Below are 17,542 nucleotides of genomic sequence, written 5' to 3'. Positions count from 1 at the left end.
TAATGGTGCGATGTGAGATTCCAAGGTGTGAATAACCCAAACACTGAGCTGAGCAGAGGATAGAGCTGTGACTCACTCATCTTAATCGCCTAAACAGCCCAATTAGTGTCATTACTGCAACTCATAATCCTGTTTCTGGCAACCATGTTTAAAACTAAAGATGTCTTTTGGATGAAAGGTGAAAAATCCTCAAGAAACATTAGAAGTCGTCCAGTCCCCCTCTGCTTTATTACTTAAGAGTCTCAGTTTTCCACTAGAGCAGGGGTCTCAAACTCCAGTCCTGGAGGGCCGCTGTCCTGCAACTTTTAGATGTTCCTCTGCTGCACCACACCTGAATGGAATAATTAGGTCATTTGCAAGGCTGGGAGAACTGATCTACACAAGGAGGAGGTAATTAAGCCATTTCAGTCCAGTATTTTGTACCTGTATCACATCTAAAAACTGCAGGACTGTGGCCCTCAAGGACTGGAGTTTGACACCTGTGGGTAAGAAGGCAAGAATAGGATTCAGTTTGGAGGCTTTTTGAAAACGGTGCCAACTTTTTTAAGAGGCAGAGGTCTCGAAAATCACGTGTCATTTGCTAATTTTTAGCGTTTAACTGCATGTGCATGCAATGGCTCTTAAATATTTCCACACCTTTGTTGAAAACGGAACGTTTTGTCCCCTTAATGTGACACCCGTCCTGCACAATTCATATAAAAACAAACACATTTATAACAGGAAATTTAATGCAAAAAATACAAGTGCACACTTCATTAAACCTGCCTCTGAAGCACCTTTTGAATCACTATCATCATTTAGCATCAATTGTTTGAGCATTTGCATTGCCTAGGTAAAGTCAGAGTTTGTAGAAAAGTGACAAATAATCAGCAGGATCTGATTGGATGAAGTTTCAGTCAAGAGAAGAGTATAAAAAAGTTGATTTGATTTGATTCTTTCCAGACATGTCACAGCCATTGTGTTGAGCATTTCCCCATTAACACTAATATGAATGTTTGTTGGGATGTGGAGTCACCTGTCCTCATAATCTGATAGATCTGGGGAAACTCTGCAGGGTAGACTCGGCATACATAATCAACTCAAGATGTTAAATGTTGGTTGACTCCTACCAAAGAAAACTGGAAGGTAAAATTGAATCCAAAGGTGTGTGAACAAAGTCTACACTGCAAAAACACAAAATCCTATTTAAGTATTATTTTCTGGCTTTTAGTGCAAATATTATAGCACAGTTGAAATAAGATGAAATTAACTTACAAGTAAGTTTCATAACTTTTCACAAGCTTGTTTAAGTCAGTAATTTCTTAATATTGATTTAAAAAGGTATTAATTCTGCTGGCAGATTGTTTTCACTTATAACAAGACATTTTTCCGATGTCGTAAGTGTAAAAATGATGGGGATTTTTTGGCTTGTGGGTACATTTGAGCTGACAGTTTTAGGCAATGTGACAAAAAATTTGGACACCCCTGTCTGTAGATTTTGAAGTAGTTTTGTCTAGTTTTAGTGCAAATATCTTAGTACACTTTAAATAAGACAAAAGTAACTTATAAGCAACTGTTCAGCAAAATATATATACAATTGTTTAAGTCAATAATTCCTTAATATTGATGAAAAAGAGTTAGATTCACTGGTAGATTATTTCACTTATAACATGGGAAGAAGGTGTTATAAGTGAAATAATATCATATTTTTACATCAACAATAAGGAGTTATTGACTGAAAACAAAAAAAGTTACTTCTAAGTTGGTATTTGCACTATAAATAATACCAAAAATACTTGGTAAGATTTGATTTTTCCACATTGCATGTTTACAGATGTGCATACTTAACACAGCCAAGTTGTTTATCAACAAAAAAATAACCGTAACACACACACAAAGTTGAGTTCTTCTACTTCTAACAGATTTATTTGTTTGAGATGATCTGTCAGGAAGAAACACCATGAAGGGGTAAGAGGTAATTGTAGAAGCTGTTCATCGTGAGTGCCATTAAGATAGATGGCAGAGGAATCGCATCGCTCTGCAGCTGCACAGTTGAGTCATCACTTAACACTGACCTGCACTGTCGGCCCGGCTTAAATGCACCATAAATTAATCTCTAAACACTAGAATATCAAAGCCTCCGTATGTTTTCTGCAACCTTAACGTTTGTTTTTCTTTGTATGCTTGGTTATTTATCCCCAGGGAGTCTGATTTAAATCCTCTTCTGACATATTTGATTTGCTTATCAGGTAAAACTCTCGGCCACGGAGCTTTTGGAAAGGTCGTCGAGGCATCTGCTTTTGGGATTGACAAGCTCTCAACATGCAAGACTGTTGCAGTAAAAATGCTTAAAGGTAGGAATAAAACAGATTAAAAACAAGCTATGAATAAAGAGAAAACTTGAAAAACATCAGTTCCTTGGGTTAAGTGAGTAACCAAATGAATTTCTCTTCTCAAAAAAAGCATGTGCAACTGGTGTTTGTGCGACTTAATAGTTCAAAGCAAAGAATCAGAGATGTGTTTGTTGCAGAGGGAGGCAGAGCTAAAGGCTAAGACCTCTAACCTAGCAGCCAATGTAGGGCTTGAGTAAGCGTTCTTCACATCTGCAGGTGAAGAAAAGTTCAAAAGTGCAAGAAATGAGAGCAAAACTATCAACAAATCTTCAAACTTTCTTATTCTATTCTTTGGAAACTTGTCACTGGTTTAGTTGTGGTTTAAAGTATTATGAAGGTTCTTTACTTTTTCAAATATTTCCAGTGAGTTACATCTGCATCAAAGTTAAAACAGGCCGCCAAATAAATAAAAAAATCAGTTTTATTACTTAAGAATTAACCAATAGACCAGAAAGTGAAAATCAAACATCAACATTTCGGCTCTCAGCTGCACTTATTGTCTGCTGTCTTATCTTTGTGAATCATGTCTGGGGATAAATCACAGACTCAGAGAGAAAAAGTGGACGCAGGTCAGATTTAATGGAAAGCAGCAGCTTTGTGACTTCAGCCTGCATGGCTGCTTTTGTCTCATAAATCTGATGTTGACCAAAGCAGCAGTCTGAAAGTCTTGATTTGTATATTTCAAGACATTGTTATTGTTTAAATTTACCGCAATCAGATATGTAATCTTAGCACACATACTTATCTTATTTTTGTCTGGATTTATTTGTTTGAGTTGTGATTAGATCTATTAAGAGCTGCTTTATAAATCCTGTAAGAATGTATCCTTTATTTATCTTAGTTTTTTATCCAGTTTTGTCTACATACTTGCAAATTGCAAACATATCTATTTCAGACTGTACAAAATCCATGAAACTATAGACAAATTTAATCTTCAAGCTCTCAAGCATTCAGAAACTTTTGTTTTAATCTTCATAAAGATGCAGATTAAAGTAAACAAGTTGCAAACAGAAAGTGAAAAACAATGTTGGTAAAATTTTGATAAATAAAGATTGAAAAATGTAACTTATAAACATAAATCTGTTAAATTGTACTTAAAAACTGGGAAAATCATACAATTATTATAGTTAAAATGGTAGGGAAAATTGTTAAAAAATGTTATATATTGATATATATATACAAGCACCTTGTTCTCATTGTTGATACCATGGAGGTTGTCTGTTTCTCTTTTTAAAAAAATATTTTTAGGAAGGTTTTCAAGAGACCCATCAAGGTTAAAAAAACCGGTGTAATGATATTTACTGAAGTTGTCTGTTTTTGCAGATGGCGCTACATCGAATGAGCGTAAAGCTCTGATGTCGGAGTTAAAGATCCTGATCCACATCGGCAACCACCTGAATGTGGTCAACCTGCTGGGAGCCTGCACCAAGCCTGGAGGTGAGCGTTACACTGCAAAAACACAAAATGTTACCAAGTATTTTTGGTCCAGTTTTTAGTGTAAATATCTCAGTACCCTTGAAATAGACAAACTAACTGAAAAGTAACTTTTCAGCAAGAAATAGGAGTTGATTTTAAACAAATAATTCCTTAAAATTGATTAAATGTACTGGTTCCACTAGCAGATTATTTCACTTAAAACAAGAGAAAGATGTTTTATTATGAGTCAAATAATCTGCCAGTGGGTTTAATATTTTTTTAATAAACATTAAGGAATTATTGACTCTAGACAAGCTCCTATTTCTTGCTAAAAAGTTGCTATTAAGTGAGTTTTGCCTTATTTAAAGTGTACTGACATGCAGTAGAAACTAGACTAAAGATACTTGGTAAGATTCTCTGTTTTTGCAATTCAGAGGGTGTTTAGAGATGAGCAGACCTGTAACAAAATCATAATCAGGTTGTAGATTAAAAATATCAATAATCACAAGAACTGTGTTTAACAGGACGTTTAATGATGATTGTGGAGTTCTGCAAATACGGCAACTTGTCCATCTACCTGAGAAGCAAAAGAGACGACTTTCTTGTCTACAAGGTGAGTTTACTTCTTTCTCTTCCTGCACTGCAAAAACAAAAATCTTATCAAAATCTTACAGGACATTTTCCCCAGGTTTTAACTTTAAATGTTTTGTTCCACTGACTGGAAAATTATTTTACTTATAGTTAATACTTTTTAAGGAAGCTACTATGTCTTGCTGAAAGTTAGTTTTGTCTTATTTTATGTGCACTAAGACATTTGCACTAGAAAGTTCACCAAAATTATTCAGTATGATGTTTGCAGGGTAGGACCATATTTTCTCCAGGGAATCCTTTTCATCCAAGAAATAAAATAATTTTAAGGACTTCAACATATTTTTACTCAAGTAAGAGTAAAAAGTATTTGGTAAATAAGTCAACTCAAGTACTGAGTAACTGATTAAATTATCAAAATTTAAAAATTACATAATCAGATAATATAAAGTTAAATGGACATTTTGGTATTTTAAGGACCAAAAATACAATAATTTATATGAATAACATAAAATAACACAAACAGGCAAATTAAAATTTTTCCAAATCGTTTTTTCTTTTCAATAAAAAACTTTAAACTTTAACAGAAATTGCAGGTGTGTGTCTGGTGAATATTTGGTTAAAACATGTTTGTTTTTCATTCAGTGAGTAGAGAATCCAGAAATTGTATTAAATAAGAATAGAAATACTTTATAATAAAATTACTATAAAGTAAAAATTTTTCAAAAAAGTTACTCAAGTAAATGTAACTAGTTACTATCCCAAAAAGTTACTCATACGGTAGTTTTGTCTTATTTCAAGTGTAGTAAGATTTTTGTGCACTAGAAACCAAAGATACTTTGAGATTTTGTGCTTTTGCAGTGTGATCTTCTGATCTAAACATTAATCAGCGTGTCAGCTGCAGTCTTTAACTCTATGGTTTTTCTTGATGCGGTCAGCGTCAGGACGGTAAGGTGCTGTCAGCGGGATCGGGCTGCGAGCTGAGCGAGCTGATGAAGCGCCGCCTGGAGAGCGTGGCCAGCACCGGAAGCTCGGCCAGCTCCGGCTTTAACGAAGATAAGAGCTACTGCGACTCGGAGGAAGAGGAAGAAGGTAAAAAGGCCAAGCCCGTTTCTGGAACGAGAGCTCCCCGCAGATTGTTTTCAGGTCTGATGGGACACTTCCTCCCCCTGACCGGCAGTACAATCGCTGCAGCAGGAGCCGCTGTCACCCCACTGAGTCTGGGGAGGCGTCTGTTTGTTTCCTGTCGGGCTCAGCATGCCGGACTTTTTAATTCCGAAGTGTTATTTCAGATCTGATTAGCTGTTTACTCAGGTGGAGAGGTGGAAGGACTCCTGAGAAGCTGCTCAACAGACGAGGCTCATTACATCACATTTCACCTGACATCTTGTTAAAAAACACAAAAGAAGCAGTTTTGATCTCTCATCTGTTTTGATCTTTTAAAGAAAAGGAAACAGGACATCACTTTAAGTTGCCTTGTTGTCTTTACTTTGTTCCTCCCACGGGAAGTTTTATCTTGTCTGATTTATCTGGCAGGTGTACGAGGCTGAACACACCGAATGCTTTGAAAAACAGACCTAGATTAGGAGATTTAGCTGCTTTGGATGTTTGAGAAATCACCCTAGATGGAAAAACACTTTATGCTTTTCATTTTACAGAACCGGAAGATTTATACAAGAGAGTTCTGACGCTGGAGGATCTGATCTGCTACAGTTTTCAAGTTGCAAAAGGCATGGAGTTCTTGGCGTCACGCAAGGTATTCCCTTCTGCAGTCGCTTGTGCACAAGCATAAACAATTTGAGAACCAATTCTCATTTAAAAACATGACATGGATTTATGTGGAGTTTAATTGAGAACGTAAAAATGTTGAAAAGTGTATTTTGCATATGTTTTCAGACAGCAAACATACATAGTATTCTTATCTAGTTTCTAGTGAAAATATCTTAGTACATTTGAAATTGACAAAGCTAACGTGGAAGAAACTTTTCAGCAATAAATAAGTCAATAATTCCTTAATATTGATGGAAAAGTCGTAGTTCCACTGGCAGATTATTTCACTTTTAACAAGACAATTTTCCTAATTTGTAAGTCAAATAATGTCCAGTGAAACTAGTTCTTCTTCTGTCAATAATAAAAAATGATTGACTTAAAACAAACTCCTATATTTTACTGAAAATATACTTGTAAGTTAGTTTTGTCTTATTTCGAGTAAGCTAAAATATTTGCACTATAAACTAGACTAAAAATGCTTGGTATCAACGGGATCATAGACGGGTTTTGCACATTTTCCTTGTTAAATAAAAAACATCTGGTTTGCTCATTATTTTGGTCTTGATTGAAGAAAAGTGAAAAAACATTTTGTCTGTTCCCTGCAGCAGAAACAGGATCTGTGTCAGAAAACACTTCCTGTGTTTGGCTAAGTTTCAGAAGCAGATTTAGGTGCATTAAGGTGTTGGAGGATAACTCAATAAGTAGATGTAAGTCCCATTTAACATAAAAATATGATGAAACTTTGTGTTCCCTCCAACATTTTTGTGAACAGATTTTAATTTAAAAGTTTTGTCCTAATTTTATCAATTTGTGGTTGGAGGGGGCCGCATAAAGTCGGTCCAGAGGCCGCAAGTGGCCCCCATGCCTCATGTTGAACACCCTGGGCCGGGACCCTGCTGCTTTGACCCACTTTCAGCTGTGTTTTCTGGATAATGTCTCCCCGGAGGTTTGTGAAGGATGCCAGGCTTGGTAGGCTTCATAGTTTTGGGGAGACCGGATGAAACTGATTAGAGAAAAATGCTATTGTTGTAAAACACCTTCAACAGAAGCAAAAACAAAAAAATCCCGCAGCGCTACTACTGATCTCTTGACCATATGTCTATCCTGCCCTATTGTTAGCATGCCAGTTTGGGGAGCCTGACATGCTTGTGTTCAAATTGTTTGAGTCTGACTGAGTGTTTTCCTCTCTGTCATCAGTGCATTCATCGGGATTTGGCTGCTAGAAACATCTTACTGTCTGAGAACAATGTGGTGAAGATTTGTGACTTTGGGCTGGCCAGAGACATTTATAAGGACCCGGATTATGTGCGCAAAGGAGATGTAAGTTTATTTTTATTTCAGTTATTCACACAAATGTCTCCATTTAACACTTAGTTGCTGCAGAGTTGGCAAAAAAAAGACATTTTGAGCTCTGCTAAATGATTTCAGGGTGAAAACTTAGATTTTTATGTGTAGTTCATGTGTGGATTGATAAGTTTGATATACAAATAGGAGAGAAACATGAATTTGTATCGATCATTGGTTACAGGCCAGGCTGCCGCTGAAGTGGATGGCTCCTGAAGCCATATTTGACAAGATCTACACAACCCAGAGTGACGTTTGGTCCTTCGGTGTCCTGATGTGGGAGATCTTTTCTCTAGGTGAGTGTCACCAACCCATAATGCAGTGGATATTATGTTAAATTATGATTAATTACACTTTTAGGAAAGCTAAGTTTAATTTTAGAAGCCACATCCAGGCCTGATTACTAAGATTTAAAAGATTAATCATGATTAATCTCTGTAATAATCGTCAACAAAGTTTTTTGATTGGACTATATTTTCATTTTATATCAGTCAATATCAACAATTATTAAGTTTTTTGGCTTTAAATGCCTGATTTTCTGCCAGACTGGTGGCAAGATCTTTCCAGTTTTAGCCACAATGTTCACGTCACGCCGTTGTTTTTTTATTTTTAAGTAGTTATGAGTGGCAAAACCTACTGTGGGGTGTTTACTGGGGCTCAAAAAGAATAAATCAAGAAATAAAGACTAAACAAAACTGCAATATAATGCAGCATTAAAAAAAAAAATTATTTTAAACGAATCAGCTGTGACTCTGGTTTGAATTCACAGCTTAAGAGCCAAAAACTATAACTGTAGAGCAGTAAATAAGAAAGCTGATGATTGTAAACAGAAAACTGTTTGCCAATAGTGATACAATTATAAATTTAAAACTAATATTTTTGTGTAACAAGGTTTTATTAGATTTCAGTGCATTGTGTAGGTTTACGGTAACAAAATCCAACTGCTGTCAAAAATACATCAAAGAAACGACATTATTTGTTTAATTTGGTCTTTTTTTGCAGTGTTTTTCTTTTTACTATGTTTCTCACCAACTTTCACCTAAATAAAAATTCTACTGGAGTTTTGATCCATGTAACCAGTACGTCCTGGAACAGAAATATGTTTTGGATCGCCTCAAAGATGACAAATTGGGGATTTGGACAAATAAAAATAATATATAATGTTTCACTTTATGTTTTCTTATGGCATGGAAGAAGTCCTACAGCTTTTTATTTCCCACATTATGGATGAAAAGTAAATAAGTTGAGCGGAGGTTCCCTTTTGAGCCGGTTCAGTGATAAATCAGACGGATTTATGGTGGAGTCTGAATGAGAATAACAGCAACATTTATTTTTTTTTTTACCATATGTTAAAAGCAAACTGCAGTTGCATCATGCAACTGTTTCTGATCACAAGTCTTTTGTCTTAAATTAGCTTTCAGCCATATCAGTAGAGGATCATGCATTTCTTTAAAACTCATGATTACGTTTCTGTTTGTCGCTGCACATTATCATTTAAGCTGCACCTTGAAAACATATTTCCCATTCAGGTATCCCTATAAATTATTCTTTTTAGAGGAAAACAAATGCTGTAAGCTAAATGTAATGCAGACGTCCGTTTCTTTATTTTTTCTTCGTCTCCCAAGGTGCTTCTCCGTATCCTGGGGTCCAGATTGACGAGGAATTCTGCTGCAGGCTGAAAGACGGGACTAGGATGAGAGCGCCAGATTACGCTTTTTCTGAAATGTGAGAATTTATGTTTACAATGCTAAAGAAAAACAGGAAACTTTATGTTAAAAGAGCACTGTTAGTCTTTAAATGACTGAGTTTACCAAGTGTTGTTATGATGAAGAATTAAGGCTAAGAAAATAAAATTACAAGAATAAAATCAGAATGTTGCAAGATTAAAGTCAATATTATGAGAATAAACTCAAGATAATAGGAAAATAAAGTCGTAATAATGTGAAAATAAAGTTGAAATAATGTGAGAATAAAGTCATAATATTACCTGAATAAAGTTGTAATATTGTGACTTTATTCTCATATTATTACAACTTTATTTTCATATTTTCTCATATAATACTATGACTTTTTTCTTGTAATATTATGATTTTATTGTTGTAATTCTTTAATTTTCTTGTAACTTTATTCTGATATTGTTACTACTTCATTCTCGTACCATTTCCACTTTACTCTGGTAATACTAAGACTGTATTCTTGGATTGTTTTGACTCTATTCCCTTAACACTACAACAGAATAGAGCGGAAGACAATTAGAGCCATTGAAAAAAAAGATCTGACTTTTTTTCTAGAGTTAAAATTTTAAGAAAAATAAACAGAACTCTTTTTTTCTGTGGCCCTAGTCATCTTCTGTAGAAGAGGATCGAGACGCTGTTAAAATACTGTGGAGATCAAATGCCGAGGTTTCCTTTCATTCACATTTTAAAAACTGTCTTTTGCTTGTCAATCACACTCAATCCTAGTGAAATACATTAATGTTTATAATTACAACATGACAAAATGTGGGGAGGTTTCAGAGGTGTGAATACAAATAAAACATCATATGTCACGTATAACACAATATTAAGAATCTACTAGCTATTTAATGTTTTCAGTTTTACTTCCTGTTTGTCGCTAAAATAGTTAGCTTCTTCGTTGTATAAGAATCGGCTCTGAACATTGCAGGAGGAAACCTTAGCATCTGATTACCATTCAAACGTTGAGCTTTCTGACAGCGACACAGACGAAACTGAGCACCTAATTTTTTTTCTGAGCAGAAGTTGGAGGATTCCTTTGGACATAAATATCTGTGGGGGAACACACAGTCCTCTTCTTTGGTGTTGCTGCTGTCAGTCAGCGATGGAGTGGGTGATTTTTCTTTTCCCCCTGCAGCCTCAGCGTGACGTCTGTGTCTGCTTTTAATTTAAACCTCCATCAGATCGTGATACACTTTAGACAAATGATGTTTAATCAAAAGGTTCAGCATTTCAAAGCATTTTAAGTAAAAAAAAATCATTTATGAGCCACACTAAATAGACAATGATTTGAATTGATCTGCAAAATAAAACCCAGGTTGTAAGTTTCCGGACGGGTCAAGACTTCTGTAGTTTCCATCACCAGTTCAGAGTAAACAGCTCCACCAGATTAAATACTTTACATTCTTAAACCAACAGGTCTGGCTTTAATTTAAAGTGTAGATAAACTAAGTAACAGGTCAAGCAGGACACACAGTGCTGCTGAAATCTACAAAATTCAGGTTTTGATCAACTCAAACCAATTTGGAAATAGAGGAATGATTAAAAACACATGAGGCAACAAGGGGATGCCATTTAATTTGTGCCTCTGCCGGCGGATATTCATCTGGAATGCGGCGATGTTCTGATGCATCGGAGAGGAATGCAGCGGATGCTTTGCAAAGAGTGGGTGCACAATAAAAGGATGCTCATTTCCCATCAGATGAATTAAAAGCACAATCCTTCCTTTTCCAAAAAAACAACTCCGCATTCACGGTGATGTGGGGCTGTGCTATTTATTCTCATTAAGAAGCAGGCAGGAAGGGTCTTGAATTGTGCTCTGATTCATTGTGTGCACTTCCTGGTCAATGAAATGCTTCAGATCATGCAGGAAAGATGACAATTGAATGGGTGAACTCTGCATTTAATAAGGTGAAAATGTAATAAACCAATAAGATGAAGACGTGGTATTTTAATAAGTGACAATGTTAAACATTTAAGTGGAGCAGTAGGAAACTGATGCACAGTTTTTTTCAAATAAAAATCTGCAAAGTGTGGCATGCATTTGTATTTACGCTGATATATTTTGAAATCCCTAAAAAAAACAATCCTGTGTCTAATTATCTTCATCACTCACATAATAGGAATATAGAGTCCATGTGTGTCTCAGTGTAAACACAGCTCTCCTTTAAAGGCCTCAGAGGTTTGTTAGCGAACATTAGCGAGGCTTATTGCTGAAAAACTGTACTGAGGTGAAACATGGTGGTGGCAGCGTCATGCTAAGAGCTACAAAGAGGGAAATCCTTGAAGAAAACTTATTGAAGCTGCAGAAGAGTTCAGATTGAGGCTCTAGTGAGACAACAACTCATAGCAAACAGCCAGAGCAACAATGGCTTCACTGCAAAAACACAAAATATTTCCAATTATTTATGTTTAGTTTCTAGTGCAAATATCATTACTTTAACATAACTCTTCAGCAAGATATTGGAGTTTGTTTTAAGTAAATAATTCTTGAATATTGATTAAAAACTACTAGTTCCACTGACAGATTATTTCATTTATAACATGGAAAAAATGTCTTATTATAAGTTAAATTAGCTAGTAGGTTTTTATAATTTTTTAAGGAATTATTAAAACAAGCTACTTGGTGAATAGTTGCTTTTAAGTTTGTTTTGTCTTATTTTAAGTGTACTACGATATTTATCCTAAAAACTAGACTAAAAATACTTGGTAAGATTTTGTTTTTTGCAGTGTTGCATCTAAAACATGTGGCGGAACGGACCAGTCAAAGTTCAGACCTAAATCTAATTGAGAATCTGCAGGACGACATAAAATTGTTCTCAGATGCTTTCAATCTGATCCACTTTACAATTACGAACTACTTTTGGGGATTAAATCTCAATAAAATACACTCAGATTTGTGGTTGTAATTTAATAAAATATAAGAAAGGTTGAAGTTGAGGCACACTCTGTTGCAGATGTTTCCAATCCTCCACTAAATCTAGGAGATGCTGACAGCTTGTCACGAGGAGAACAGGGTGTATTTGTTTCTGCAGAAGAATGAAAAGACCACCAGGCCCTACGGTTGTTCTCCATCTTCCTAAAAGTGTTAATTTTCACTGTATATCAGTGGAAACGCAGTCTGTGGGTTTGAGGCTTCTGGAGCAGCCGTTCAGCGTGCTGAAAGCTTCTCCTTTCCTTACAGATACCAAACCATGCTGGACTGCTGGCAGGGAGAGCCACAGCAGCGGCCGACCTTCACTGAGCTGGTGGAGAGGCTGGGCGATCTGCTGCAGGCCAGCGTGCAACAGGTACAGCACACAAAACGAAACAAAACAAACTAAAACTCTGCATAATACAGCTGGAGCTTCAGTTCATGGACTCTCGCTTAGTGGACTCACAGTTGTAGTCAGAAAAAAGTATCACTGATTTGTTTAAGGATTGTTTTTCAGTAAACAACTTTAGTGGTTTAAGAACACAAAGTTGATTTTACTATGCATTTCTATATTTGACACGTTTAAAATTACCTACAGGCACAAATCTTTGGACAAATGTTCCCTACTAAGTTAAATAGAAATAATTCTTCATTTAACCACTTAAGTCTATTTATTACAATGACAAAAATACATTTAAAGCCAATTTAATTCCTTTTTTAAATATTAAAATGAACATTGTATTGTCTGAAATGCAATAAAACAGTATTTCTTTAGTGAACACTTGATTATTTTTTTCTAGAAGTGAAAAAATAGTTTTAACATATCCATGTAAAAAACAAAACTAAGTACTTTCTGCTTTACATCAGTACAGTGTAGGGTGACCTGGTGATTCGCTTTTAGACTAACTGATTAAAATTAAGATAGAAAAAGGTGCTAAATAGGAAATTTTATTACTGAATTTGAGTTAAAACTATGCTTCTTAAGTTCTGTGGAAAAAATATTTAGAGAGTATTTTTTTAATCTTAAATGCAAAATGTATATAGTTTTTGTACAGTTTTTGCTTAATTACTGCTCTGATTGTGTTCTTTCAGCAAATGGCTTTTTTTGAGTCTGTACACTACAGTTAACGATTAATCGTTAACGGATGAGCCCTAGATTCAAATGTTAGTTGGGATGTATGTACATATTTGAGCCTCTGTGTATATTTCTGACCCGGACAAAGAGAAAATCTTTAAACAATTAAAGATTGGTGCCTCCAACTCTAGTTTTGGAAAGAGAAAACTTGTTATTGTTGTTACACGATTACTCACTAGTTTACCAGGATTAGTCACAGTAATTTCACATAGTCAAGAAGAAGCTGAAGCTGAAGCATCGTAATTTCAGAGCAGAACAGAATAAGGAAACAACACTCAGTAAGAAGACTGAGCACAACTTTGAGATGGCGGCACACATCCGGTAAAAGGAACCACATGCTGAACAATGTGATTACTGGAGAGATCCAAGACTGTCTGATGTGGGCGCTGCTTAATGTCACAAACTGCAGGCTTTGTATGACTGCAAAGATGTTAACCTGGAAGAAATTTAAAAACTAGAAAAATCGCTGCCCCTTGCGAAACAGTCATGAGAATAATCATTTGTTGAGTGAACGCATCAGATGGTACTGAAAATATTTTATATGGAACTCAATGAAGGAAGGGGTGACATCCCTACGCTCAGGGAGTGTTTTACAGAAAACCGTAAAACCTACGGCAATGACGCTTATATTCCCTCAAAGCAGACGCATGTGGCTACGTTTTGATGCATAAATTATTTCTCTAGAGTGAAAAATGTGCTAAGAGCAGCATTTTGTTTGTGAAAAACCAAAAATCATCAGTTACTAGAGTGCGCACTCTGTCAGTTGAAGAATTCCGCCATTGGATTACATTGTAAGGCTGAAAACGGGCAAAAACTTACATAAAACTTAAATCGTGATTTTAGAAACACCGTAAGTGATATACGAAAGCTGAATCGCTTGAAGATAGCCTAATGCCTTGTGACCTGTTTAAAAGTTGAATGGCGTTTCTAGGTTGACGTAGGCAGAAGTAGTACATTGCCAAAAAGCTCAGATTTTTTACAGAATTTTGTGGAATTCTCATGAATTTCAATGAGGATGAAATTTTCATGTGTTAAAATATTGAAAAAATTATAAAAGCTGAAATTACCCAAATACAGAGTAAGAGTCCCCAGAACAAGCTGAACGTTTTGATATATAAACTGCTGAAATCAGTAGAAGTATGCAGACGGTTAAGAACTGAAAAATGTACAAAAGACAAAATAATACAAAAAACCCCTAAATTTCAAGAAGTGAGAATGCTGAATGCATTTGGTTCAGTACATTAAAGAAAACTTAGCCAAATTTCTTTTCCTTGAAAAATTCTTCTTTTCTACGACAAACAAATTCATAATTTGCTTTATATGAATTTGTGGCTACATTCATGTCAAGAATGTAGCCTTTGACATTCTTGACATTTTGCATCTCTTAAACTCAATGCTTCTGGCCATTTTTGAGGAAAATTTGCAGGAATCTGTTGATTTTGCATGAATTTTGTGGATTTGCGAAAATCCGGAAGGACTTATTGATGAAATTTGGAGTCTAGAGGGCCACATAAAAAGCGGGACAGATTTGGTCCCTGGGCCTTGAGATTGACATATTTATTTTAATCCAACTGAGAATCTGTGGCAAAAGTTGAAAAATGGTGCCTTCACATTCATAATTCTTCTTCCACTTTACAATTATTTACCACTCTGTGTTAGCCTGTCAAATAAAACCTGAATAACACATATATTAATCAAGACACTGTGAAGATAAAGGGATTTAATTTCTCTCACAACATGGCCTCAAAATAGGATAAAGTGCGGTGATGAACTGCGCTGCTTAAACTTCATATTAAACGGTTTTGGATTTATTAAGCATGACCCTGGTTTCTTTGGCCTGTCGCCACCAACCTTGAATGTTTTTGTTTGCACAGCGCACACAGCACCAGACATAAATCTTCTTCTTGTGTTGATTTAGGAGGGGAAACACTACATACCCATCAACACTGCCCTGTTGGCGAAGGTGGGAGAGCAGATTGAGGAGACGGAGGAGACGTCCACACGACCCGTCTCCCACCGGGACTCGGGGGGCAACTGGTGAGAGTTTGGATCGCTCTTCATTGGCTAGCTTACATAAACAAACTCATTGTACTTTATACACCTTCCCTTACTGAATTATTTGACATTCAACTTTAAAAATTTCACCAAACTTTTCCCTCAACTTGAAAAAATTGACTGATTTTTATGCGCTGCAGATTTCTTCTGTATCTTAAAATGTTGGTGTTGACATTTACGGCTCCCTTAGGATCAAATGTGACACTTTAACCTCCTGTAACTTATTTTATCTTTACATTTGCCTTGCATTTTGCTTATAATCAAATTCCAGTTCTGCATGTGTCAAGTTGCACAGAGCTGCAAGCCTGGCTGCACTGCAAAAACACAAAATCTTACCAAGTATTATTGGCATAGTTATAATGCAAGTATCTCAGTACACTTGAAATGAGACAAAACTAAGTTTTCAGCCAGAAATGGGAGCATGTTTTAAGTAAATAATTACTCAATATTGATTTTAAAAGGTACTTAAACAAGCTCCTATATCTTTCTGAAAAATTACTTCTAAGTTAGTTTTATCTTATGCCAAGTGTACTAAGATATTTGCACCAGAAAAAGAACAAAAGATCATAGGAATGGGTCAAAACTCCAGCAAACTATTGAGAATCTTGTGGAAAGAAATCTAAAACATTTGATCCAGGTCATAAAGCTTTTAAGGCAAATCTATGAAATGAACAAAAAATACATGTAACCTTTCAGCAGGATATGGGAAATTATAATTCCTTAAAATTGATGGAAAAAAAATATTTGTTCCATAATCAGATTATTTCACTAATAACATGGGGAAATAGGGAATAATCTGCCAGTAGAACTAGAACTTTAATCTAATGGATTATTCTCTTAAAACAAGCTCCAATTAATTATTATTATTATTATAACTAGAACTTTTTCCAACAACATTTAGGACTTACTGACTTAAACTTAAATATCTTACTGAATAGTTACTTGTAAGCTAATTTTGTCTTATTTCAAGTCAGAAACTAGACTAGGTAACATTTCGTGTCTTTGCTTTGTTTTCCTTCTGCTCTCCTTGAACTTGCTAAGACGTCGTTGTGGACAAAACCAGATTTTTTTTTTTTACTTTTCTGCGCTGAAAAATATCCAAAAACACAAAATGTTCTTAGCTTAGAGGAGATGTTTAGCTGTGGTCAGAGCACAATGAGAACCTGATAAGAAATGTACACATTTGCAGCTCCTGAGATTTCACCCACCAGCCCCCAAAAAAGAAAACACAGCGCTGGCGTCAAGATTTAAGTCCACTTATAAAAATATTTGTTGAGCTCTTGGGTTTTCACAGCTCCTCCAAGAGTGTTTATTGAGGAGGTGCTGAGAGGCAGTAATGACAGTCAGGCCTGGAGTAAAAACTGAGCTTCTGTTTGAGCTTCCAAGTGTTGAAATGCAAAGCAAACAGTGAGAGTTATCAAAGTACAGTGTCATGGATGCTGAACGATGTTGATATAAATGATTAGATTCCCGTGGTTCTGTTGCCGAACTTGACTCGGTAGAATCAGAACAGAGTCTCATAGCTGGACTTTCTCTTTTTGTTCCCGCAGGAACATAAAGATCCGCCCTGCTAGCGTGAAAACTTTTGATGAGATCACCATGGAGAACGGGACAAATGAAAACCAAGAGGTCAGTAACACAAACTGCAATATGAACTCTCAGTTTGGTGCAGCTTCTCATACTGAAAGTTATTCCCTAAAGTTGTTTTTCACTCTTCAGCTGCTTTTACACACATTTTCTGTCTTGTTCTTGCAACTGAACATGATTATGGTTTTGCTCTGTGAGCTTAAATAAATCAGGAAAGTGGAGGACAAGGGAACATAAGAAATATCTTAAGACAGTTAAGGTAATTGTCTTAAGGCAGGAGAATAAAAGTCATTTTAATTTTGAGCTACATCAAGATCACGAATGTATTGATAAAACCAATTAAACTGCTAAAATATTGATAATAACTCTCTCTGTAAATCAAATAATACTAAACATATTTTCATATTGACCAGTTTTGTTTTTTGCAATCAAAATCACTAATTTGTTGTGTTAATTTTGAAATATTTTCACTTATTTATGACGATAAATATGACTTTTTGTTACTCGCTGTATCGATCACGGACTATAATTTGACATCAAGAAAGGCGGAGGCCGCAGTATTGTTTTAGTAAGAAATGCCGCCACCGACAGGTGGGAGTTAGCATCACTTAAACCCAATGTTTGACAA

At 35.6% G+C, this 17,542-nt stretch overlaps 1 protein-coding gene across 2 annotated transcripts in view; it reads left to right on the top strand.

The window, feature by feature from the left end:
- LOC102221726 (vascular endothelial growth factor receptor kdr-like) overlaps nucleotides 1-17,542 on the top strand; it is a 58,636-nt gene that overhangs the window by 35,305 nt on the left and 5,789 nt on the right. For both annotated transcript variants that reach the window (XM_014468930.2, XM_023328687.1), the window contains exons 18-28: nucleotides 2,229-2,333; nucleotides 3,696-3,809; nucleotides 4,313-4,401; nucleotides 5,315-5,468; nucleotides 6,035-6,132; nucleotides 7,344-7,466; nucleotides 7,675-7,786; nucleotides 9,116-9,215; nucleotides 12,408-12,513; nucleotides 15,191-15,309; nucleotides 16,878-16,956. In XM_014468930.2, coding sequence (XP_014324416.1) covers nucleotides 2,229-2,333; nucleotides 3,696-3,809; nucleotides 4,313-4,401; nucleotides 5,315-5,468; nucleotides 6,035-6,132; nucleotides 7,344-7,466; nucleotides 7,675-7,786; nucleotides 9,116-9,215; nucleotides 12,408-12,513; nucleotides 15,191-15,309; nucleotides 16,878-16,956 — 1,199 coding nt within the window. The remainder of the gene's footprint in view (nucleotides 1-2,228; nucleotides 2,334-3,695; nucleotides 3,810-4,312; nucleotides 4,402-5,314; nucleotides 5,469-6,034; nucleotides 6,133-7,343; nucleotides 7,467-7,674; nucleotides 7,787-9,115; nucleotides 9,216-12,407; nucleotides 12,514-15,190; nucleotides 15,310-16,877; nucleotides 16,957-17,542) is intronic.

This window comes from Xiphophorus maculatus, chromosome 23 (assembly GCF_002775205.1).
Source record: "Xiphophorus maculatus strain JP 163 A chromosome 23, X_maculatus-5.0-male, whole genome shotgun sequence".
Lineage (NCBI taxonomy): Eukaryota > Metazoa > Chordata > Actinopteri > Cyprinodontiformes > Poeciliidae > Xiphophorus > Xiphophorus maculatus.
The sequence above is the reverse complement of the archived record's forward strand: the minus strand, read 5'-3'. Positions and strand labels throughout refer to the sequence as shown.